Consider the following 27375-nt stretch of genomic DNA (forward strand, 5'->3'; position numbering starts at 1 on the left):
CGCAAGATAGCGTCGCTAAAAGATATTATTTTTGGCGACGTAATCTAGCATCAACAAAAGTTTTTTTTTTAGTTGGTAAAAAGTATATTTTTATTGACACTAATTTGCATCGCTAGAAGTATTATATTTTCTGTCAACTACACTGAATCTGAATATCCACAACAAATTTGGTCCAATTCACATCAACAAAGAAACCAAACATCAAATTATGCTCCAAACAAGTTGCATATTAACAGCTAAAATAATATCAGTACTTATTTTCACAATCATTAAAATAAAACAAATAATAACATTAGTAAATAAATTTAAACACAATTCTCTTAAAAAAATAACAAGTATTTGACACATGTTTTATTAACAAATCCAACAATCATGATTAAGTAAACTTGAACAATAAAGACTACAGAGAACCCATGTCTTATCAACGTTGCAAGCCTTTTCTTCGTCACGTCTCAGGCTTCTTCTTCCCAGCTTCACCATCCATCTCCAACTTCTGTTGTGTAGTTGCAATGGAAAGAAATGTACTCAGTAAGGCAAATAAAAAGTTAAAATCAAACACAAAAAAGAGTATCATAACGTGAAAAATACCTTACAAATAAATTAATATAAAGTTTAAAAAATTTTCAGACATGAAGTTTTAGTGAATGTATAAAAATCTAATAACAAATGATTGAATTAGTTTCTCACCATGTTATCTTTCAAACAAGAAGGTTATGTACTCTAGTTTTGAGATAGCCTTTTAGTGGAAAGCTTGCAAGATTCAACTAACTATGAGATAAAATATATATAACAAACTGTAGATTCTCACTTTTAGAAACAATTAAATCATAATTAATCCATACTTGCTACAAAATTATGAATACCTTGAAGAGGAAAATACTAACTAAAAAACTAACTGAAATGTAAAGAAACTAATTAATACCTTGACCAAAATACATCTTGTGAATATGTATATAACAAGCAAATTATGTACTTAAAATGATACATCCTGTGAAGACCAAGCAAATGTTACAATCCACGCATATGCCTACGTGATACAAACATAAATGTTGAAAGAAATTTAATACAGTATCTTAAAAAACAGATAAAACCAAGGTGAAATTCATGTGTATTAGCAGCTTGTCTGCATACAACATGTTACAAATATAGATTCAGACAACATATATCCTCTTCATTGAGACAAAAACATAAACATATTAAACGAAGATCAAGCAAATGATAGTAACAATAGATATGTACACATGTGCAAATAAATATAAATGCCAATTCAATGACTATCTTGGAAAACATTTTTTTTAACTAAGGTGAATATCATGAGTATCAGGAACATACCGAATTGTTTATATATGTTATGTCACAATTATAGTTGGATCTTCTCTCTGCAGCATCCATGCCCCTCTACAATTAAACAATATTTAAATAAAGTCAATGAAAATGTTTCTTGGCAAGAAAATTTGTACATGGTTTGCCAACTTAGTTCAACTAGGTAGAGGGATCAAACCTAAGATGGCAGATACCCATAAAACTGCAGCTTACCTGTATGAGACCAACAGAAAGGCCAAGGAAGCAATGAATTTGACCCATCCACTCAGCATCACGTTGTGCCAAATAATCATTAACAGTCACCACTATGAAATGAAAATAACTTAAATTAAACTGATGCCAAGAGAATAAAAAGAAATATCAACTGACTGCACAAAAAAGTGTAAGCAACTAAATAACAATGAGAGCACCATGTAACATATGTGAAAAGACTCAGAAAACTATTTGTAAATGAACCTATGACAAACAAGAGGAGTCCATAAAGTATAAAACACTGAATATCCATCTTGCATAAAGCTTTCCATGCTTAAATTATGAAATAATCTCCTAACATTTCAAATGATTGTAGATTATTCTAACTAATTCGTCCATAAAGAATACAACGTTTAATATCCATCTTTTTTTAAAAACCTACCACAATAGAATAAAATTTCATACATCATACTTACACTTGTCACAGAAGCTCCTGAAGCAGCATTTGATAGTTAATGCAACGTCTTTCATAACTTTGGGATACCAGTAGGTGGTTTAACCTTTCTAACGTCATAATTTGAATCGCCATTTGTAGGGCAATGCTGAATAAAATGGCCTAGAGACAGAAAATTCAGACCACAATAAGCATACATACCTAGCCAAGAAAAGATTAATCAGTCAAATAAACCAACAGCATCAGCATACCAGGAACTTTGCATCGGTGACAGATGTATCCGGGAGGAGGTGTCTTCCTTTCAAACCCACTACGACCTTCAACCAATTAGCAAATTGTCAGAAAATAGGGAAGAAAGCAATGGACAATAACATAAAGCTGGATGTACCAATTAGATAGTGCATATTTGAAAGGGGAACTACAATGTCTGCTGAATACAAGCCAAGACAAAAGAACAAATGCTAACAATTTCTAAAATAGGTCTTCAGGTTGATTGGAGTGTGTTCAATAAACAAGTGTGCATGAGTATTATTTACTCTGCTCCTAGATCATATCAAACACCAATCACTGCAAGCACATCATAAACAACTCATCACTTGTAGAACCATTGTCAAACAGTCATATCAAACACCAATCACTGCAAGCACATCATAAACAACTCATCACTTGTAGAACCATTGTCAAACAGTAAACTACATCCAAGGTAAATCAATGATGAGTTGGATGCACAACACAATCCAATGAAAGAGGGAAAGCACCACCCATTACTTGTCACAACCATCCATTAAATTCATCATCTACTCAGACTTTATACCCCCAGCTTTCGGTATACAAGTGAGTTATGTACCTCAATTGACACGCACTTGAGACACGCATGAAATCAACAATCGCAATGTTCTGAATTATCCGATCCAAAGCATTAACATCAAGATAATAATAATTTTATCACTCATTACTTCATATTTATCTAATAGTTCTCAATTTATTATTTTAATATATATTACTTGAAGGCAAAGCAATGGACCTAAGTCTTTGCCTAGCGATTAACAGATAGTCATAGCCTTGTCTTGCATGACCAAGCAAAGCAATGGACCTAAGTCTTTGCCTAGCGATTAACAGATAGTCATAGCCTTGTCTTGCATGACCAATTTACAAGAATCTTATACTGGAAATAATCACACCAAAATGAAAAAAATGATAAAAAAGAAATTAATCTGACGATGACAACAAGATAAGGAAACCAAAAATAATAGAGAACATATGAAGAGCATAAAGGTATACCGAAGCCACGACCAGGCATCATCGCTCTCCCAAAGCCTCTTCCAAAGCCTCTACCGCCAAAGTCATCTTGTCCTTGACTGAAATGCCAGATGGTCCAATTAGAAGATAGTACTTTTCAAAGCAGAATTACAATGAAGAACTATTGCTATGATTTGTGGTTCATGTCACCTTAAACAATAACTTAAGACAATTTAATAAGCAGATCAACTTAGAAATCAATCAACACAAGTTTCTCACTGGCTCCAATCAAGTGCAGGCGTTTCAATTAATGCCTTAAGCTTGTCGTCTTCATCAACCCTACTAGCAGAAGAGACATCTACACCTGGATTACCCGACTGAGGAGGGGAATCTGAATCTAAGGTTTTGGATGAGGAGGAGGAAGATTGGGCCTTTGACCTAGCCTGCTCGATCTCGGCCTCGGTCTCGGCGAGCAACGCGATCGCCGAGCCCAAGGGGGCGACGCCGCCCTCTTCGCCGATTGTTAGCCCGTTTTAGATGGAGAGGGAAATGAAAAAAGAGGGGGAGGAAATAAAAAGTATGCGGAGAAATAAAAAAAGAGGTGGTGATGGGTTCAGCGACGCACATGAATAATAAAGCGTCGATAAAAGTATTGCTTTTAGCGACGCAATAATTTTGCGTCGCTAAAAGCTATACTTTTGCCGACGCTATATAGCGTCGACAAAAGTGTTTATTTTTAGCGACGCAAAATTGTTCGTCACTAAAAGCTACACTTTTGCCGATGCTAACGTGCGTCGTCAAATGTATATTTTTTTGCGATGAATATTTTTACATCGCTAAAAGCTATACTTTTGCCGACGAAAATGAAATAAACGTCGGGAAATCCATACACTTTTACCGACGCTAAGTTAAAACGTCGCAAATAATATACACTTTTAGCGACGCTATTTATAAACGTGGGGAAAAATATATGTTTTGTCGACGCTAACTAAAATCGTCGGAAAAAACATAACTTTTGGCGACGTATTTAACCATGCGTCGGGAATAAGCGTCGGGAAAAGTGTAATTTTTTGTAGTGATAATATAAAGCCATAGCTATGCTTATACATATTAATGTATTACATAATTATATATGTTTTTATATGTTTATATTATACTTATATGATAGACATATATATACTTTGATATAACATACTTATGTATAATTATACTTATATATTAATAAGTATATATACTTAGAGGTCTATATATAAATATAGGATAATAATAGAAATCACACCAAATGTAACACAAAATTGGTTTGGCTATTTGGTATGCTTTAAATCTCCCATAGAGATGTCTAGTGCTTAAATCTCCACGTCTAGGCCAGTTTATAGTAGAGAGACCAAGATCCACAATCCGGTTTGGCCCGATTTTTCTGGTCAGGTCGGGGTCATGGACTTTTTGGACAACCCTATCTTCATGCGAGATGTTTTATTTTGTTTGAAAACTTCAAGTTCTATATAAATTTCAATCCAAATAAGATTTTCATCTTTGCTTTCCTATTCATCCTCCCTATCAAAATTTTGGGCCGTGCCCTACAACTTGATGCATAGGTAATGTTATGGTGTTTTTAGTCGGCAAAGTACGACTCTTTGTCAGCTACGGACAAGTGTCCCCTGCATGCACCGCTCATGTCAGATTGACGGTCGAAGCAACCGAGGATCCTGACATAACTGACTCGTCGAGTCGACATCTCCTTACGTCGACACGAAAGACGGTACTTGTCGATCCTCTTGTCGAAGATGACTTGCAACGAGCCCACTCGACTAGTTATTCAATGCCTCGCGAGGTCGACTCGAAAGGCGTTACTTCTCGACAAAGCCATAGGGTGACTTTAGCCTCGAGCCTCTCCCATTGACAGCACATCGGCGTCGCATTTAATGTTTGGCAAGCACATCATACCTCTAGACCTGATAGTCTTCATGACTCATCGGACCACGTCAACACCGTCATGTCGCTGATCACTTCCCATTTAATGCTGAAGTGATCTCTCCTCCACTCGCCGACCGGCACGTGTAAATTAGGTGCTAACGCAGCTGGGCTAACGCAGCCTCCAGCCCATACTTCTTTAGCGTCATTGTGTGCTTGGCCGAAGTGTCCATTTTACTCTTCCATCACCACTATAAATGGAGGTACTATTCTTCCTTTTGAAATGATCTAGATTTTTTGACTCCTGAATATCTGCTAATTATATTGTACTGCACATATGAACTCTCACAACTCTTCATTTCTCTACTCAAGTTCACCAGCTGACTTGATCGTCGGAGATACAACAAGGGAACTAAACCCCGTCCACTCACAAGTTTCTGCTTTGTGAAGACTGAAAGCAACTCTACTCAAAACCAGATATACAAAGAAGTGAGTGGTCCCTCTTCAATCTCATCCTCGAAAAATTTGACTGTTTACTTAACCATCGTCAACAGGTAATACGGTGACTTGAAACAACTCATCGTGTATATCTGTTAGGACTGTTAATGACGACTTTAATCAACACTTTCAAGTCTTTTGAGAAAGGTTTTGATGGCCAACCTTGAATGTTAACCAAACCTATTCTTCGATATTTGCACACAGTCTTTTGAGAAAGGTTTTGATGGCCAACCTTGAATGTTAACCAAACCTATTCTTCGATATTTGCACACACTTATTTCTTCTAGAAGCTCACTATCCTCCTTGAATGTTAACCAAACCTATTCTTCGATATTTGCACACACTTATTTCTTCTAGAAGCTCACTATCCGGGGCAAACTCAAGTGCTTCTCATGTCAATCAATCACATCAAATCTAGGGCCATGGAGCACTCAATTCATATCACCACCTTTTATGTTCTTGCTGAAAATAATAGATGTCTTCTACAAGTATATCATTTGTGAAAATGATATGGGCACACCTTCAACTACACCTCCAACCACATCATCTCTCTCATTTGTTACAGTGCACCGGACCTCATATTTAATTTTAAAAATTTTAAAATCTCATGTGGGGCCTGGTGTACTGTAGCAAATGAGAGAGGGTGTGGTTAGAGGTGTGGTTGGGGGTGTGCCCCTAGTGCCACTCTATCATTTGTCCCGAGGCTCTTTCTTAATATACAATATCTATCTCGCTATTTTTCCCCCCTCCTTGATCGCAAGGAAATAAAAACTGTTATTGACGAAGAAAAAATGTGAAATTGTGGGGAAGAATTTTTCTGTAGTCTATTAGTTATGACTTTAAAAATGATATTGTGTACTATATTACACAAGCTGATGAGTCAAAATTGCATCAACTGGTATGAGTTTATATTCTTCAGGATGAGTACTATACGCGAATAATTTAATTCTATTGGAAAATGGGTGTAGATTCAAACCTATCTGGCGATCCTTCAGGCGAGCTCCGACTCAGGCGAGGTCGAGCTCGAAGTCCTGGCGAGGTTAAGCTCCTTCAGGCGAGGCGAGCTCTTTAGGCAAGGTCTGGGCTGCGGTCAACCTCAACGATGTTAGGAAAGTTCGAGATCGAAGTCGCTGGCTGCAAGCGAGGTCCTCGACGAGCTTCAGGCGAGGTTGTCAATGCAGCTGCAGGCGAGCTTGAGCGGGCTACAGGCAAGCTTGAGAAGGGGCGACTTGCAGGCGAGCTCGAGCGGGACTCATTGCAGGCGAGCTCGAGCGGGATTCTTCACAGACGAGCTCGTGGATAACTGAAGATAGGCTGTCTCGAACTAGCTAGGGTTTCCTATAAAAGCCCTGTGCACGAGATTTTGAGTGAGGAGAAAATCTCAGAGGCGATTTTTCAAGAAGATTGAGCTTGGTGGCGGCTTTGAGAGTTTCTTCTCCACAGTGATTTTGCGCTGAGATTTTCAGACGAAAATCCTATTGTTTCCTGTAGCGTTTTTGTAGCATTTATTGAGAAGAGAAGAGATTTTACAAGTTGTAAAATCTCACGCCTTGAAAGAAGAACTAATAGTTTTTGTTGCTTCTCTTTTGAGAGATCTCAAGTTTGAGATCTACTCTTTGCAAACTTGTAATCTTCTTTAATATTAAAGAAAATTATTTGTGTGGCTCCTAAGGACGTAGGCAAGTTACCGAACCTCGTTAAAACTAGGTGTTCTCCTTTTCTTATAATTTTTTATTTGCTATGGTTTCTTTTTTCTATTGTCTTAATACAAGATCCGGTAGGATAAATTCCACAGAGGATTCATATTTGACAGGTGGTTGAGTAGCTTGAATTCCCTAACAACTGGTATTAGAGTCCTTGTTCAGATCTGTGTGTGTAAGAAATGGTAGAATAAGACAAATCTAAAATTGAGAAGTTTGACAGGTCAGACTTCACCTACTAGAAGTCACAGATGGAGGACTATCTGTATCAGAAGGATCTTTATCGTCCGCTGATGAGTAAAACAAAAGGACAGAAGAAAGAAGAATCTGACGAGGACAAGAAAATATTAGATCGAAAATCCCTGGGGCAGGTCCGATTGGCCCTCGCAAAATTAGTAGCACACAATATATTAAAGGAAAAAACGACGGTGGGGCTTATGGAAGCGCTCACAGCAATGTACGAGCAACTATCAGCTACAAATAAGGTGCATCTCGTTAAAATACTATTCAACCTCAAGATGGTAGAAGGATGTTCCTTCACGATGCATCTCAATGAGTTCAACACGATTGTTGATCAACTCATCTTAGTCGACATCTTGTTTGATGACGAAGTGTAGGCTCTATTGATACTCGCAGTTGCCGGATAGTTTGGCAGGTTGCGTGATCATAATCAATAACTCGGCGAGAAAGGAGAAGTTGAAGCTGAACGAGGTGGTAGCTATGGTTCTATCCGAGTAGGTTAGAAGAAAATCGAATGAATCAGAAGGTTCAGGTTCAGCCCTAAGTCTCAAGCAAAGAGGCAGAAGTCATAATAGAGGGAACCAAAACAGGAACTGATCGAATTCGAAGAAGAAGAGGTCAAACTCGAAGGTGAGACCTATCAAAGGGAAATGTTTGAACCGTGGCCAAGAGGTCCACATGTCTTCTACCTGTTGTTTGGGGTGAAAGTTGGTTTATTTGTAGAATTCATTACAATTGTTTATCAATTACAGATTCAAAAGAGTTAATCTTTTTATAAGATTACTCTCTTACACAAATAAAATAAAAAAATTATTACTCTCTTCAAACAGACGCAGAAGATGTTTATCACCTGCTGTTTGCGTGAGATCTTTGTCTGTGCTGGGGACGCGTTAGTCCGTGGACCGCCACGGATCAGATCTAATTGATAGAAAAGTTAATTAATGCTCTTTCTTCATACAGGAAACAATCACAAAAGTGATAATCCCGACCAAGAGAGATTACGACCCTTCTCAAGATCATAACCAAGTTTGATCCGGAGGAAATAGGGAACGGGCCTCAGATCCTTCGAATAGCCTCTTCATTAAGCTGAAGTTTACCAAGATCTGCTAGCCTTCCTTTGAAATTCTTGCTCCACTCTTTAATTTGACAGCACGTCGCCCTCTGATTTTAGATCCTTTTAAATGAAGGACCTAGGCATGTATTTATAGGCTTCAGTTATAATGTTTTCGGATAAGAACAGATGATTTGACATTATCTGTAGTTAACAACCACTTAACTATGTTCAGGGATAGTATCAAAGAAGTTGGGAGGCTCTGAAACGATCAAATTTTGTGAAAACCCGTCAAAAACATGTTTTCGGCTTAAAACTGTGCGAGCCACCAAATGGTGGCTCACGCCGCCTATGCGAGCCACTGGCTTTGGCAGAGTCGTTTTGACACGACTCGGCCGCCAAGGGCTTTTCCGGTTTGTTTCTGTTCCATCGTTACACATATTTCGTAGTTTCGTTAACTTATACGTTTCATCGGTTCAATTGATGTGTTTCATTAATTTAGAGATGGCCGACGAGCACGCGGGCCCCTTGGAGCTGGCTGATAAGAGTGCGGGCCCTTGGAGCTGGTTTGTTGCAATGTCATCAGCGATTCGTTGCTTTGTTGTTTCGACGTCTCGTCACCACATCATCTGATGGTTCGTCGCTCGACGGCTCGTCATCTTGAGCTATGTTTGGGACCTATAGATAATTTTTGATGCTTACAGATATCCCCTCCAAAGTGTTTCGGTCACATTCTTTTATAAAGGAGCCTAGAATACTTTGGATATGATACGCTTAGCCTTCGGTTCTTTGATTTCTTCAGTTTCAGTCTATTCAGTATTTTGTCAAATAGCTAAAATTCTTCTGGTGCTGTATTTATCGTATGACCATTGTTGAAATCTTAGACTTAGACTGGCGTGTTGATATCTGAATTAGCACGTTTTGTTGAATCGATGTTGAACTGATAATCTTCGTTGGGAATTCGCATCTGAATTGCAATTGAACTCCTCGGGGTTAATTCGGAATTGAGAATAATGCTAAGCCTTGTTTTGACGAGACTATCAACGCGTTTACCGGCGTTGACTTTGATTGTAATGCGTTGACTGGCGTTGACCTTCATTGCAATAAGTTCAAAGTCCTTTATGGAAACTTCGACTAGAATTGATGATAATCATATTTTTATTACAATTTTATATCCTCATTATCTATTTTATATGAATAAATATACCACTAATATTTTTATTACAATTTTATATCCTCATTATCTATTTTATATGAATAAATATACCACTAATAATTGTTCTTATCTTTTAATTGCAGGTTAATCCTCATTATCTATTTTATATGAATAAATATACCACTAATAATTGTTCTTATCTTTTAATTGCAGGTTAATGAAGAATAAATCTCAACTTCTCATCTCTCAACCAAAACCCATTGATTAAATGAAGAAATGAATCAAGAAGCCCATTGTCTCTAATTAAATCTCCAATTGATAATATTATAAATTAATAGATCTATACTAGTTGAAAAATCATTTCTTAAGAACTTTATTTGGAGTTATCATAAAAGGTGAACTTGAATATGTAACTAACTAAGAATTAGAAAATTTAAAATCTATCAATTTGATCTATTATTACTTAACTCTATTAATTTGGCAAGTGACAATATTTTTATAAATATTTTTTTTTTAATTACATATTCAAAAGCCCAAAAGAAGAAAAATATCCAAGCTCAAAAGTCAAGCAAAGCCCAAAGTCCAAAGCCCAAAAGCAAACAACAATGGATTCTGCGGACAGCAAGAGAAGAGGGGCAGGCATCGATGCCTGCATCGATGGGGGCATCGATGCCCACATCGATGCCTGTATCGATGCCAGCATCGATACCCCTATCGATGCTGGTATCGATAATATTTCTTCACTTTGTTGGATGATGTAGATGAAGATGAAGAATTATTTAGATGTTTGCATTTTTTTTCTTTTTCTCTTTTATTGCTTATTAGTTTAGATTTATTTCTATGCTTGTAGTTAGATTTTATTTTCTTGTTAAATAGCCAAGAGGCTAGAACCCTCTTGCCTTAGATTTATTTCATGCTTATAGAGTAGATTTATTTTCTTGCATTTAATTCTTGCAATTTTATTTTGTAGTTTAGATTTTGCAATTTATTTTGTAGTTAGATTTTAATTTCTTATACTATTCACCTTGAGGCTAGAACCCTCTTGGGTTTAGTTTTTCTTTTTGTTTATTTTTATTTTGTTTGATTCGCCTTTAGGCTAGAACCCTCTAGGGAATCACCCTTTTCTAAGAAGTGGGTTCAATTGTAGATTACCCATATCTATAATTGAATCCACCATCTTTAATTTCTTGCATTTTCTTTTATTCTAGAATTTTGTTCTTCATTCTTGATTTTTTTTATTCATTTTTTCCTTCTCACCTTATTGATCATACTCATTCTTTTTCAAATCCACTCTCACTTACACTTTGTACCTATTTACACACCATTTTCACTATCTCAATCTCTTCACAATCATATTCACTCATCAATCTTATTTGTCACGCACACAACATAAGAACCGATTTTATATTTTCTCCTACAAAACACCTTCCTCGTGGGATCGATATCTTAAATACTATAACTTGACACGGTTGTGCACTTGCAACCTTTTTGGTACATGTTTATACCGCACCAAGTTTTTGGCGCCGTTGCCGTGGAAGGTGCTTAAGTAGGTTTTAATTATTTTGGTTCTTTAACTTGTGTGTTTATTGTGAAAGAACTACTTGGAGATTAAAGATCAAGAATTGGAGATTGAGGAATTGGATATTCGCTTGTGGTAAGTCTTCTTCCTTATATTTTCAATTCCACACCTTTAGTTAGCTTCTTCACAATTAGAGACAATTAGGACTTAAAAAAAAAAGATTTTATTTCCGTTGACCATAATAAAATTCACCCTCCACTTTGACATTTACTAACAAGATAATAAATTCAAACAAATTCCCCCCTTCAAATTTGTTTGATTATTAACCCTAATTAAAAAAAAAAAGATTTTTCTTTTCCATCCTTTTTAGTTGCTTTTAATTCGTAGGGTTGTATTTCATATTGATAGTAGGAATTCACCAAGTGATTTGAGCATCTTGATTTGGCACACACTTAAAAATATCTTTAAGGGTAAAACTCCATAATCAAGATAAGGTGAGGGATTTCATCACCCTTTCCTTAGCCCAAAAATCACTAATTCCTCACTTCACAAACCCAAGCCTAATAAAACTCATTAGACGTTGGCCCCTAAGGATTCGAGCTCAATAAGGAACAAAAAATCCTTAAGTGAACCGGTTTAAGTTTTCTCAGATTAGTTGGTGTCTAAGGCAAGGTTTAGGGGTTGCGTAAAGCGCTCCGTAAGGAAAGAGGTACTTAATTGATCTTTGATCACCCTCTAGTACTATCCTTACCTGGCTAACTACCCGGGTAAAACTTTTATCTTTTCACTTTAGGAATTTTTGGTTAGGAGCTAGTCTAGTTGAGTTAGGCTTAACCCTAGAGTTAGAGTGATTGAAAAGTGATTGGTTTTGATTTGTTTTAGTTAGGATTTTCCTTTTTTTTCAAAAAAAAAACTAACTTTTATTTTTTCAAAAAAAAATTATATAAAAAAAAATTGTTTTTGGTGCATGCAAAACGTGGATTAAGGACAATACACATCAACAAATTTATTTTGAACAAATGACTAATCCACAAGTTTTTCAAAATTTATGTTATCCCAATAGGATTAAAATTTTCAATGAAGTTCGGGAGTTTGAAGAGAGTCCATATCAGTATTCAGTAAATGATCCATTTTTTCCAACCTACAACCCAGGTTGGGCAAGTTACACAAACATTGCATGGAATCAGGGAAACCACTCCGAAACTCAAAACTTCACTCCCTCTTCGACCCAACATTTTCCTAGGGAAAATACAGTTCCTTTTAATTCTCATCCACAATTTCAACAACCCAGTCTGTCACATCAAAATCAGTCTCCTCATCATCAAGTTGTAACTCACACTCCTCTTGATACAGATCATGATGAACGTCTCAATATTTTGGAAAAAGGTTTTGAAATCATAATTAAGGCCTCCACACTAGCCATGGATATGTTAACTCAAACATCCTACACGATGAACTCCTTTATGCAATCAACCGAACTCATACTTAACTCTAACACTCAAGCTATAGCTAGATTAGAAACCCACATTGATCAACTAGCTAGTGCCATAAGTGAAGAAGAGGAAGGAGAAATTTTGAGTCAACCCGTGGTCAATCCTAAGGACACTCAAATGAATGCACTACAGTCAGGAAAACAGGTTGATAATCAGGAAAGAACACCTTTAAGCCAAATTCTTGTTCCAATTCATTCTTCCCCTGATAATTCAATTCAGGAAAGACCGAGGGAGAAGAAGAAGAGTCAGATCTAAGTTTTGAGGAAATTTTCGGTGAGGAGCTAAAAATATTAGGAGAAGCAGATCGGGTTTGTCAAAATAAAGAAACTGTGTTGAACAATTGCTGCTTTGAACTGAATTTTGAAAAACTCTTTCTTGATGAACTAAGATTTTTGGAAAATAAACAACAACCAAATTTTTACACATCAACCATGAATCTTGGGGTTGAGAAAATTGTTAAACAAAAATTAATTGTTAGAGAACAAACACTCACAAATCAAGAATCTAAGTCCAATATGCATGACACCAATAATACCTACCTTCCATTGCCACAAAAATCATTGAACACCCCGGAATGCTTAGAATTTCAGCACATTGTTGATTATATCATGTTGAATTTATTTAAAATCCGTGGGAGAATTTTCAGCAATAAGGTAGGATTCAATGTAGAACATGAACTCTTCATGTTGAATATTTCATTCTACATTGTTTATTTTGTTTATTTCAGAATAATAAAAAGAATTTATTCTTCTCTCATTTGAGAGTTTCTTGTTCAGTTAAAAAAAGAAAAAAAAGAATTTTTTTTTCTATCCTCCTCAGACCAAAGGTAATTACAGATTTTTATCAGCCGACCAAATGTAAGTGCTTCACTTCTTATCTGCTTTACTTTATGCATCATAGAGTTTGCATTGAGGACAATGCAAAATTTAGGTGTGGGGGTGGGAATTAGTTATTTTTTCTCTTCATTTTACATTTTTAGTTACATTTTTGTTTTTTCCCCTTTTCTTTAAAAAAAATTATAAAAATATCGTCACTTGCCAAATTGATAGAGTTATGTAATAATTGATTTATTTGATAAATTTGAAAATTTCTAATCCCTAGTTGGTTATTTACTTAAGATCACCTTTTATGATAACTCTAAATAAATTTCTTAAGAAATGATTTTCAAAGTAGTATACTTTACTTAAGCCTTAACTTGGACTTTTATTTAAAATAATGAAATTTTTGCATGCTTAACTTAGAGTTGAAAATAATTTTTCAAAGTGTCTTGATTTACATATTTTCAAAATATATATACATATACAAAAAAAAAAAATGCAAAAGAAGAGTGCGAAAAATGGGCACCAAAAAAAAAAAAAAGGTTTCCTTTTTTTTCAAAAAAAAAACTAACTTTTATTTTTTCAAAAAAAAATTATATAAAAAAAAATTGTTTTTGGTGCATGCAAAACGTGGATTAAGGACAATACACATCAACAAATTTATTTTGAACAAATGACTAATCCACAAGTTTTTCAAAATTTATGTTATCCCAATAGGATTAAAATTTTCAATGAAGTTCGGGAGTTTGAAGAGAGTCCATATCAGTATTCAGTAAATGATCCATTTTTTCCAACCTACAACCCAGGTTGGGCAAGTTACACAAACATTGCATGGAATCAGGGAAACCACTCCGAAACTCAAAACTTCACTCCCGCTTCGACCCAACATTTTCCTAGGGGAAACACAGTTCCATTCAATTCTCATTCACAATTTCAACAACCCAATCTGCCATATCAAAATCAGTCTCCTCTTCATCAAGCTGTAATTCAGACTCCTCACAATCCAGATCAGGATAAACGTCTTAATATCTTGGAAAGGGGTTTAGAAACCATAATTAAGGCCTCTACTCAAACCACGAATATGTTGACTCAAACGTCTAGCACGCTGAATTCCTTCATGCAATCAACCGGACAAATGCTCAACTCCAACACTCAAGCTATAGCTAGATTAGAATCCCAACTTAGTCAACTAGCTAGTGCCGTGAGTGAAAGAGAGAAAGGAAAATTTCCAAGTCAACCCGTGGTTAACCCTAATAACACAGGATGCAGTTCAATTGATGTTATCCCGGGTGTTCAAGTCATGAGACCAACTGATAAAGCTGGTGCGTCAGTAACTATTGTGCTTATAGAATTTTTGGCAAACCCTCAGCTATAAACGGGTTTGGCAGGCCTTTACCGACTACCATTTGAGTCGAGCTAGCATGCGGATTGTTTAAGTCCGTTCCGCAAGTGACGTTATGCTAAAAGAATAAACTCTCTTAGACTTAATGCTATGATATTGAATACATAGACTTCGTCATTTGTTGCGGGAATAGACTACCCGGCAACTCGTGTTAGGCATAGACTTTAGGATTTTTGGCAAACCCTCAGCCATCAACGGAGTTGATATGCCTTTACCGATTACCATTTAAATCGGGCTTGCATGTAAATTACCTAAATCCATTTCACATGTGATGTTGTGCTACGAGAATGAACTCTCTTAGACTTGGTGGTATGATATTGAATACATAGGCTTTGTCCTTTTTACGGGAAAAGACTAACCGACAACGCGTATTAGACGTAGACTTATCTCTATTTAGGGATTGAGATAACATCCCCCAGACGTGAATCCTAGCGTTTTTTTTACGGAGAAAGGTTAATCGGCAACGCGTGTTAGACATTGACTTATCTCTACTAAGGAGTCAAGATAAAATCACTCGTGCTTGTAAGGCATGAATTTTAGCGTTATTAATAACGACCTGTCACGATGTTGAATACGTGGGCTTTTATCCTTTTTGCAGTAAAGGACTAACCGGCAACACGTGTTAGGCGCTGACTACTCACTACTTAGGATTCGGGATAAATTTCCCCGTGCGTGTAAGACACGGATTTTGACGTTATTAATAACGACCTTCCACGATGTTGAATAAGTGGGTTTTTGTTCTTTTTGTAGTAAAAGACTAACCGGTAACGCGTGTTAGCCGCTGATTTATCCCTACTTTGGATTCAGGATAAAATTCTCTCGTGCGTGTAAGGCACAGATTTTGGCGTTATTAATAACGGACTTCCACGATGTTGAATATGTGGGTTTTTGTCCTTTTTACGGTAAAAAACTAATCGGCAATGCGTTTTAGACGCTTACTTATCCCTACTTAGGATTCGTGATAAAATTTCCTATGCGTGTAAGGCACGGATTTTGGCGTTATTAATAACGGCCTACCATGATGTTAAATACATGGGCTTTTATCCTTTTTAAGGTAAAAGACTAACCGGTAACACGTGTTAAGCACTGACTTATCCCTACTTAGGATTCGGGATAAAATTTCCCATGCATAAAAAGGCATGGCTTTTTGGTGTTACGGTGTTGAATACGTAGACTTGATCATTTTTACGGGAACGGACCACCCTACAGCATGTGTTAGATACAGACTTATTTCTATTTAGAGATCGAGATAAAGTCCCCCATGCGCGTAAGGCTTGGATTTTGGTGTTGGAAGGTGGTGTCTTCTCTTAGGGCAAAGACGAAACCGATGCTGGAGAGAAAAAATATTATATTCTATCTTCAGATGCAAAAGAAACTCAAAATGAGATATCCACTTCAAAAAACAAAACAAAAATCGGATAACCCTAACTGTCGGAAGGTTTGATTATTCAATCTGAAGGTGAATTTCTCATTTATCGAAAGGGAACTCCCGTTTTGACCCTAACTATAGGAATGTTTGACCAAGTGAGAGATTTGAGATGACCCTAACTATAGGAATGTTTGATCGCTCGATTTAAAAGTGAACCTCTCGTTCATGAAAGGAATCGAGAGGGGATTTTGGCTTTGGTCCTAACTATAGGAAGATTTGACCAAGAAACAGTGAGAGTGAAGCTACAACTAACACTGGGAATGTTGACTCATACAAATCAGTCAATGGGTTTTTTTAGTGTCAAGTGGCTAAGACTTTAACACGAAGGGGTTTGATGATTGTCATGGATCAGTAACTTGAATTTTTGAATACCGTGTTGAGACTTTAACATTGGGAGTGTTAAGTACACTAACACAATTAGAGTTTAGATGGACTCAGCGAAAAAAATTTTGGTAGACCCACCGTTATTTAATTTGATCAGTGAGGGATTTTATGGTGGAGGACCGTAAATCATCAAGCACTTCATAGTTACACTATGGGAGTTTCGTGAGGGAATATTGACCGGATGAAGTTATTGAATCTCATCTCGACGAAATAGTGCTTGGAAAATTACAATGGGTGGGTTTTAATCATCTTGGAAATGATTAAATAGTCATAGTTGGAGGTTCTTAATCATAATTAGGAATGAATTATTCCGATGACTAATTTTTTACCATGAATAAACAGTTTTGGTTATCCTTAAGAATACCATGTGTAGTATCCTTCCAGAACTTCTCTTTGGAATGCATTGAGGTATCTTACCCCCAGCTCTTTGGCGAACCTAAACCTAATTGTATTTGGCCACACTGTTGGGTTATCATTAAGAATATTAAGAGTAATATTCTCCGGGAACTTCCCGTCAAAGGTAAGGAGTAGTTTAGTCTCTTGTACAGTTAGAGGTATGGGAAAAACAGTTTAACCTCTTATACTCATCAAAGGATTCGGTTCTCATTCGGCTTATTTCAGCGTTATATTACAGGCGTCAACCAAGGCCTGAATGTTATTCTTGAGAGTGAAGCAAGCCTTGGTGGGATGAAGGATCCTCTTGTGGTACGCACAGTACTTTGGATCCGAAGTGTTATCAGCTTACTCCTGATTCGTAATAGGTGGCAGCTTAATTTTATTGTTTTTAAGGAGGTATTTGAAGATAGCTGGAACCTCTTCATCCTTAAAGGAGTACTCTTTTTGGAGTCTCGGATCCAGAGTCCTTCGTTGCTTCTGAGGTTGCTGTTGTGACATCTGATTAGCATCAACAGCCACTGCAGGTGCCTTTCCCTTACCACGAGAAGAAAAATTTGAGTTCGGGGGTTAGTCGTTGTGATTAGCATCACCAGCCACTGCAGGTGCCTTTCCCTTACCACGAGAAGAAAAATTTGAGTTCGGGGGTTAGTCGTTGGTTGGCCTCTTTCAAGCTTTTTTTCTTTTGAAAAAGCATTCGGTATGTTCCCCACGTAATTTTAATTCTTTTCATGTTGTGGATGGCACGACCCCCAGGGCTTTTAGGACGTTAATGGAAAGGTTGTTATGACAGGTTTGGAGGATGAATTCCTCCGTGACCGGATCTCGGTAATTCATCACCTTGTTAACGGAAGCGTTTAACAAAGCTATCAACTGACTCCCCGTCCATTTGCTTTTCATCCAAAAGGGCTCCGATCGATACTTCAATATCATCGTCGAAGAAGTTGTTAAGGAACGAGCTCTCTATATCATCCTAGCTGTTGATACTTCATAGCTTGAGATCGTGGTACCAATCGAAGGTAGCTCCGTGAAGGGTGCCAATGAATGACCAAACAATTAAAGGTTCATTGTCGGAGATCACACCCAGGTGGGACTTGAAGTAAATTAGGTGTTGAGTGGGTGAGCCCTTTCCATCGAACGACGTAAAGTTAATTAGATTGAACTTTGCTGGATAAAGGATTGACTCCCACTCCCTTGGCTTGGGATATGGAATACCTTCCTCACTTCTTGAGCAGACATTAAGGCATTGACCTTATTCTACAGCTCTTTCATCATCTCATCCTCTCCTGTATTCTTCTTCAAGCAATTTCGGGGAGGAATAACTAGACCACCCCTAGCGTTATCAACCTCGGTAGGACTACCCTTAGCATTTTGATCAACAGAAGGGGTATCAGCATTGATATTTTCTTCAACATCTGAATCACTATCTTCGTGATTGGTAGCGTTGCAACAGTTAGATTCATCAGTCTGATTTGATAATGCTTGAATTTGTTGATCATGCAGTTACCTTATCCATTACATAGTCATTTCTATTTTGAATTTGAAATTCTCTTTTTGCTTGACTAGAGCGTCTTCAAGGATTTTGGCCATTTGTTCAGCGTTGATCATGAACGCCTTACGAGATTGTCCTGTGCTGGACATTGTATTATCAAAAGCGATCACGAAGTTGGCATCTGACGTTTCCTCCTCCGAGGAGTATCCTATATTCGGTCTAGATCGTCTAGTTCCTGACTGTAACCAAGTGATGCGCTGAGATGCCTCAGAGAAAGAGTCATGGCTGTAACGGCTTGGCAATTTTCCTTTATTGGCCACATTGATGGTAACTTCTGGAAGCTCGTCATCATGACCGATAGATTTCTTCTTGTAGAAGCATCTTAATTTAGATTGGGACACTTTGGTGGAGATTCTTTCAAATACCAAGATCCTCAGTGGAGCGGTCCTGGGGAAGCTACACTCTGATAATACTGTCCTGATAAGCTTTGTGCACAGACAATGAAAATCCATTTCTCGGGTACTTCTCTTTCAAGTCTTATTCGTACTCCCACCCTGATAGTACAACTCATCGGTATGATTACTAGAGAAACCTATCGTGTGTTGGCATGACTCCCCAGGTATAATGTCACCGTCTTCCGATGAACACGCTTTTTTGGGGATATAATGCCTCGTTAACGATCTCAAGAGTCACTCGTTTGGAACTGCGCCTTCGTGAGCATGGGGCCCTAACGGGCTCTTTGACTTCAACTCGCAATCCAAGGCGAGCAGTTACAGGTGCTTTCTCAACATAAGAGATCTTTGACTTGTTGGGATGACGCGAATGACCCCAAGTCTGACGAATTGCGCTGGGTTCATTCACCGGCCCCAAGTGCTCTTTAATTGGGACGTTGCCTTGATCCTCGTGTGAAGGACCAAGACGATTTGTGATCTTCATCTTGAATTAGAACAAGTCCACGCTATCGTAGGGCTCCACCGGAGGTGCGTGATTCATCGGGACAGGAACAAGGGATATCGGAGACTCAAAAATGGCCACGGGAGGTGAACCAGAAGAAAGACGAACTAAGCTGGTTCGGACTTGGCGCGAGCCACCATTTGGTGGCTCAGCTTTGGCCGATCCAATAGATTGTGATTCGCATTTTCTGACAATTTTGGGCGATGTTCGGGTTATTTTCGATGTCGTTTTGGACTTTGGCCTCCAGACTTGGCGTAGTTTTGGTGGTTTCTTGACCACCTCTTCCCTCTGTAGTTTCTGTGCCTCCTGCATAAGAATCCGCGCGTGTGCGAGTAGTGCATGACGCTTTTGGATGCATTCCTCAAGAGTCGAACGGGTCCTTTGATGCAGATCCATTCATCAGTTGATGGTCTGGAGGAACCATTTGGTTGCTATTGAGGCGCATGACACTTCCTGGGTTTTTAGATCCACCTCGTAACGGATCTCGTCAACTGGCTCTAGGGCTTTGGCTAGTTGACATGCGAAGCGTTGGCGTTGCCTCTGACGAGCCCTCTTTGTCAGAAATTAGGGCGCCTTCGTTAAACAACTCTTGAACTGAATAGTAGTCATTGTGATCTAAAATCTCAGCTTTATTGGATGCTAGAGGAGTATTGCAAGGGGAAACCTTAGCAATAATTAGGTGAGAGTCACCCCGATCCTTCTTTGATGCCGATATCATCCTGTACTTACGGGACGAGGAAGATCTTGATGAAGATGAGGAGAGATATTCCTCAAACTTGGCCTGGTCGAACTCGTACTCGACCTCTTCGTCAACCAGGATCTTGATCACTGGTTGCGGCACGACGATCTCGGCAGTGAGACTGTTGGCTCCAACTATGATCGCCAGCATGTTTGGGGTGAAAGTTGGTTTATTTGTAGAATCCATTATAATTGTTTATCAATTACAGATTCAAAAAAGTTAATCTTTTTATAAGATTAATCTCTTACACAAATAAAACAAAAAAAATGACAACTCTCTTCAAACACACGCATAGGACGTTTATCACCTGCTGCTTGCATGGGATTTTTGCTTGTGTCGGGGATGTTAGGGCCTTTATTTTGATGATGATTTACAAACACCATTATTGGTGCTAATCATGTATTGAGCTATATTGTAGATTACAATTCATTAGCACTATGTAATGGAGGATTGGATGGATATTGAGCTATATTGTAGATTACAATTCATTAGCACTATGTAATGGAGGATTGGATGGAATATGAGCTACAACGATGATATGTAAAGGAGTACAATTCATTAGCACTATGTAATGGAGGATTGGATGGAATATGAGCTACAACGATGATATGTAAAGGAGACGGAGGTAAAGTGATGAAGCAACATTTACCAAGAACATCATATGCAATAAAGAAACTTTATCAACTCAAAGCAATATCAAGACTCAAGAAATGTATTTCTATGTGAGAGATATTTGCTATTTTACTTTCTCTCTAGTACTTAAATGTAGGCAAGTAATTGTAGATTTCATTTGAAGCTTTTGGGATATCACACACACACTTATACTCTTTCAAACTCATTTTGTGGTACTTGTGTCAAAATAATATTTCTCACAAATACGACGACCTTTTTACAAAATTCTTTTTCAAACAAGTATGTCAATATGTTTATAAACTTCGCTAAGTTTTACATTTTTCTGAGTTTATTTGATTATTTTTAACTAGGCTCAAAGTTAATTTTTTCTGTGTGCATGTTTATGAGTCGACTCATGAACAATATTGAGTCGACTCACAAACTGCTGTGTAGTTCTTAATTTGCTTCTGAGGAGCCGACTCATAACATCATGAGTCGACCTGTCAGGTTGAGTCGACTCATGCCTGTCATAAGTCGACTCATGAACTGCGCTGGAATATGTGTTTTGCATCTGTTGAGTCGACCCATGACTTAATGAGTCGACCCATGAATGATGAGTCGACTCATAAATTTTATGAGTCGACCTATAAGCTGATTTTCAGCCTGTAACGGCTACTTATGAGTCGACTCATGAAAAGTAAGAGTCGACCCATAACACGGTAACGACTATATTTGTACTGTTTTAGAAATCCGTTTTTCTTAGGATTGTGTCTGGTTTCTTGGGGTTTTAACTGTAGTATTCTCTCCTTATAAATAGCCAACAACCCCACCTACCTTAGTAACTAAGCTTTCATTGCAAATTACTTGAGTTTAAGTTTATTGTTTTCAAATAGGCTTAACTTTCATTTGCTCTCACTGGTTCTGAGTTCACAACCCTAGCTTCAACTGCAATCTCTCTTCTTTCCATAGGCCTACTGTAAAGAGAGATCTTTTCTTCTAATTGTGACTGTTGTGAGCTTGATCTCGTGGAGATCTATTGTGTAGTTGTGAGATCTCAAATGATATCGTTGTGTAGAAAAAGTTCCGGCTTTCAAACCGGGTGTGTAGTGGATTTATCCTCGAGAGTGGGGAGCGAGGACGTAGGTCACGGATCGAACCTCGTGAACACATCGCGCGTCATCAATTGGCTAATGATTTCTATCCCTACTCTCTTATTATTGTTATTGCACTTCTTTTTGTGTGTGGCTTGTTGGAATTAGTTTTAATCACTTTTTATTCATCCATAAACCCTATTCATCCCCCCCCTCTAGGGCCTTTCAATTGGTATTCAGAGCAAGGTCTCTACTTGTGTTAGGATTAAAACCCTTAGAGTAAAGATCATTATGGAGGGTTCAATGAACATGCATATGCTAGAAGGACAATCCACCACTAGACCACCCCTCTTCACTGGTAGCAACTTTGCATATTGGAAAGCTAGGATGAGAATTTATTTACAATGCATTGATCTTGACATTCTAGATATTGTTGAAAAGAAGTATGTTAAGAAGCCAAGTAGTAAAATGACCGAGGATGAAAGAGAGCAAGCCAACCTAAATATCAAGGCCATGAATGCACTAATTTGTGGTCTTACCCCCAATGAGTACAAGAGAGTTTCTACGTGTGCAACCGCACACGAGATTTGGGTGAAACTATGCATTACCCATGAGGGAACCCCCCAAGTGAAAGAATCTAAGATTAGTAGACTCATGCATGATTATGAACTATTTAAAATGCTTCCAAGTGAATCCATTAATTCTATGTTTTCTCGGTTCACTAACATTATAAATGAATTGCATGGTCTTGACAAGGTCTTGGAAAATCAAGAGATGTGCTACAAAATTCTTCGCTCTTTGACGCCGGCTTGGGAACCTAAAGCTACGGCCATCGAAGAAGCTCATGATCTCTCAACTCTCACTCTTGATGGACTTATTGGCAAACTCAAGGTCCATGAGAAAAAGGTCAAAGAGAAGGAAGAAACACCCATAAAGATGTTAGGTCCTTTATTTTGATGATGATTTACAAACACCATTATTGGTGCTAATCATGTATTGAGCTATATTGTAGATTACAATTCATTAGCACTATGTAATGGAGGATTGGATGGAATATGAGCTACAACGATGATATGTAAAGGAGACGGAGGTAAAGTGATGAAGCAACATTTACCAAGAACATCATATGCAATAAAGAAACTTTATCAACTCAAAGCAATATCAAGACTCAAGAAATGTATTTCTATGTGAGAGATATTTGCTATTTTACTTTCTCTCTAGTACTTAAATGTAGGCAAGTAATTGTAGATTTCATTTGAAGCTTTTGGGATATCACACACACACTTATACTCTTTCAAACTCATTTTGTGGTACTTGTGTCAAAATAATATTTCTCACAAATACGACGACCTTTTTACAAAATTTCAGCCTGTAACGGCTACTTATGAGTCGACTCATGAAAAGTAAGAGTCGACCCATAACACGGTAACGACTATATTTGTACTGTTTTAGAAATCCGTTTTTCTTAGGATTGTGTCTGGTTTCTTGGGGTTTTAACTGTAGTATTCTCTCCTTATAAATAGCCAACAACCCCACCTACCTTAGTAACTAAGCTTTCATTGCAAATTACTTGAGTTTAAGTTTATTGTTTTCAAATAGGCTTAACTTTCATTTGCTCTCACTGGTTCTGAGTTCACAACCCTAGCTTCAACTGCAATCTCTCTTCTTTCCATAGGCCTACTGTAAAGAGAGATCTTTTCTTCTAATTGTGACTGTTGTGAGCTTGATCTCGTGGAGATCTATTGTGTAGTTGTGAGATCTCAAATGATATCGTTGTGTAGAAAAAGTTCCGGCTTTCAAACCGGGTGTGTAGTGGATTTATCCTCGAGAGTGGGGAGCGAGGACGTAGGTCACGGATCGAACCTCGTGAACACATCGCGCGTCATCAATTGGCTAATGATTTCTATCCCTACTCTCTTATTATTGTTATTGCACTTCTTTTTGTGTGTGGCTTGTTGGAATTAGTTTTAATCACTTTTTATTCATCCATAAACCCTATTCATCCCCCCCCCTCTAGGGCCTTTCAATTGGTATCAGAGCAAGGTCTCTACTTGTGTTAGGATTAAAACCCTTAGAGTAAAGATCATTATGGAGGGCTCAATGAACATGCATATGCTAGAAGGACAATCCACCACTAGACCACCCCTCTTCACTGGTAGCAACTTTGCATATTGGAAATGTAGGATGAGAATTTATTTACAATGCATTGATCTTGACATTCTAGATATTGTTGAAAAGAAGTATGTAAGAAGCCAAGTAGTAAAATGACCGAGGATGAAAGAGCGCAAGCCAACCTAAATATCAAGGCCATGAATGCACTAATTTGTGGTCTTACCCCCAAATGAGTACAAGAGAGTTTCTACGTGTGCAACCGCACACGAGATTTGGGTGAAACTATGCATTACCCATAAGGGAACCCCCCAAGTGAAAGAATCTAAGATTAGTGGACTCATGCATGATTATGAACTATTTAAAATGCTTCCAAGTGAATCCATTGATTCTATGTTTTCTCGGTTCACTAACATTATAAATGAATTGCATGGTCTTGACAAGGTCTTGGAAAATCAAGAGATGTGCTATAAAATTCTTCGATCTTTGACGCCGGCTTGGGAACCTAAAGCTACGGCCATCGAAGAAGCTCATGATCTCTCAACTCTCACTCTTGATGGACTTAATGGCAAACTCAAGGTCCATGAGAAGAAGGTCAAAGAGAAGGAAGAAACACCCACAAAGGCGACCGAGGAGCCACCCCAAAAATTAAAGTCCATTGCACTCAAGGGAGCAATTGATGATTCATCATCCTTGGATAGTGAAGTTGATGTTTCTAGAGAAGTGGCACACCTCTCTAGAAGAATATCAAGATTAATTAAAATGAACAAAAACTTCAATAATCGAACTAACAATAAATTTTCTCCTCGTATAGGTAAACGCTTTGAATGTAATGAACTGGGTCCCCTAGCCAAGGATTGTCCCAAGCTCAAGGAGAAATATTTAAAATACAAGAAGAAGAAGGCAATGTATGCCTGATGGGATGAATCCGAACCTAGCGATTCGGATAGCGATGATGAGGGTGCCAAGATTGCTCTTCATGACCCAAACATTTGTTTCATGGCTCATGAAGATAAGGTACAATCCAAAACCGAAAGTGAATCAATTTATATGCAATGTGAGCTAGAAGCGGCTTTAGAAGAATTAAATTTTGAGTTTAAAATATTAGCAAAAGAATATTCTTCTTTCAAAAAATTACATATTTCTTGTGACTCTAAGTTTGAGCAACTACAATCATCTCTTGCTTTAAAAGATGAAATGATAGGAGATCTAGATTTTGAAAATAAGCAACTAAGATCTAAGGTTAAAAGATTGGAAATTAAAAACAATAAAATAAAATCTAATCATGGTTATTCAAGTCATCATTATGTGAATAAAAAATGGTATCATAAATCTCATGCTCCTACATACAAGAAAAAGTTTGTGTGTACATATTGTATGAGACATGATCATATCTCTACTCATTGTATGATTAAAAATAACATTAATAATTATGAACTAATGTGGGTATCCAAGGGCACCAAAAATACTAACATTCAAGGACCCAAAGCTTGGGTACCTAAAAGTTCTACAACTTATTCACATGTAGGGAACGTCTCGCACAAGACGTAAGGAGTTGTGGTACCTTGATAGTGGTTACTCTCATCACATGATGGGCAACAAGGATTTATTTGCAGCCCTATCAAGGATTGAAGGAGGTAATGTCTTCTTTGGTGGCGGCGAGAAAGGTAAAATCATAGGAATCGGTTCTATTGGTAAGAAACCTTCTCCCGTAATTGAAGATGTTTATTTTGTTAAAGGGTTAAACCATAATCTTCTTAGCATTAGTCAACTAAGTGACAAAGGCTTTGACATCATTTTTAAATCGGACAAATGTATTGTTAGTAATAACAAAACCATTTTTGTTGCTTTTAGAAGATCTAATGTTTATATTTTTGAGATCAATGAGCTTTTAGATCAAGATGTAAAATGCCTTACCACGGTAGATGGGGATCCTTAGATTTGGCATAAGAGACTTGGACATGCTAACATGAAGCTCATATCTAAGCTATCCAAGAAGAATTTAGTGAGAGGCCTACCAAATCTATCTTATGTTAAGAATTCTACTTATGAGGAATGTGCTAAAGGTAAACAAACTAAATCTTCCTTCAAATCCATAAATGAGGTATCCACTTCTAAACCTTTACAATTATTACATCTTGATCTTTTTGGACCCATGTGTGTTGCCTCTCTAGGAGGAAATAACTATGTTTTTGTTATTGTTGATGATTTTTCTCATTTTACTTGGGTAATCTTTCTTGCTAGTAAAGATGAATGCTTTTAAGAGTTTTCTCATTTTGTAAAAAGAATTAATAATGAAAAGGATTCAAAAGTTGTTAAAATTAGAAGTGATCATGGTGGAGAATTTCAAAACAAATTCTTTAATGATTTTTGTGGTATAACTCATGTAATTTCCACTCCAAGGACACCCCAACAAAATGGTGTTGTTGAACGGAAAAATAGAACCATACAAGAGATGGCTTGCACAATGTTGAATTCTTATGTTTTGCCAAAATATTTTTGGGCGAAAGTCGTTAACACGGCTTGCCACGTTTTAAATCGTGTTTTAATTAGACCATCTCTCAAAAAAACTCCTTATGAACTTCTTTATGGCAAAACTCCACAAATTGGATACTTTCACATTTTTGGTTGTAAATGTTTTGTCTTAAATACTAAAGACCACCATGATAAGTTTGATTCTAAAATTAATATTGGAATATTTTTGGGATATGCTCCTAGAAGTAAGGCTTATAGGATTTTCAACAAACGAACTCTCATTGTTAAAGAGTCTATAAACGTTACTTTTGATGAATCTAATATTGGTTTTCAAGATGGTTTGCCTAGGGATGATGATGCGATTGAGGAACAAATAGATCTTTTGAACTCAAGGAAAAAACCTCAACGGTAGAATCAAATGATGGGGAGAGCAATAACGAACAAAATCAAGAAGAACTCCCTAAAGATTGGAAATTTGCATCGGATCATCCTAAAGACCAAATTATAGGGAGCTCATCCAAAGGCGTCTTGACTAGCTCAAAAGCTATGAGCGAATGTGGTAATGTAGCTTTTCTATTCCAAATAGAACCCAAACATATTAATGATGCTTTGAAAGATGAGTTTTGGGTTTTAGCCATGCATGAAGAATTAAACAATTTTCAAAGAAACAATGTTTGGAAATTAGTTTCTAGACCAAATAA

General features: G+C 37.4%; 1 protein-coding gene across 2 annotated transcripts; it reads right to left on the reverse strand.

Moving 5' to 3' along the window:
- LOC109834269 (protein translocase subunit SecA-like) lies at nt 270–3812 on the reverse strand. Of its 2 annotated transcripts, none has more exons than XM_020402250.1 (7): nt 3488–3812; nt 3251–3327; nt 2221–2286; nt 1992–2131; nt 1537–1628; nt 1333–1398; nt 270–493 (listed from the first exon to the last, which is right to left on the reverse strand). In XM_020402250.1, the coding sequence occupies exons 4-7, from the start codon at nt 2044–2046 to the stop codon at nt 446–448; spliced, it is 261 nt and encodes an 86-aa protein (XP_020257839.1). In that variant the 5' UTR covers nt 2047–2131; nt 2221–2286; nt 3251–3327; nt 3488–3812; the 3' UTR covers nt 270–445. The 2 variants fall into 2 exon arrangements, with proteins under 2 accessions (XP_020257839.1, XP_020257838.1); XM_020402249.1 differs by having other exon boundaries at nt 3419–3812.

Source organism: Asparagus officinalis, chromosome 3, assembly GCF_001876935.1.
Source record: "Asparagus officinalis chromosome 3, Aspof.V1, whole genome shotgun sequence".
NCBI lineage: Eukaryota > Viridiplantae > Streptophyta > Magnoliopsida > Asparagales > Asparagaceae > Asparagus > Asparagus officinalis.

Bases quoted from the DNA above. Each gene is read 5' to 3' on its own strand.
- LOC109834269 (XM_020402250.1), bottom strand. From the start codon at position 2,046: ATGAAAGACGTTGCATTAACTATCAAATGCTGCTTCAGGAGCTTCTGT. The intron at 1,629-1,991 runs GTAAGTATGATG...TTCATTTCATAG, and splicing joins CAGGAGCTTCTGTGACAAGT to TGGTGACTGTTAATGATTAT. The intron at 494-1,332 runs GTATGTTCCTGA...ACTACACAACAG, and splicing joins TAACATATATAAACAATTCG to AAGTTGGAGATGGATGGTGA.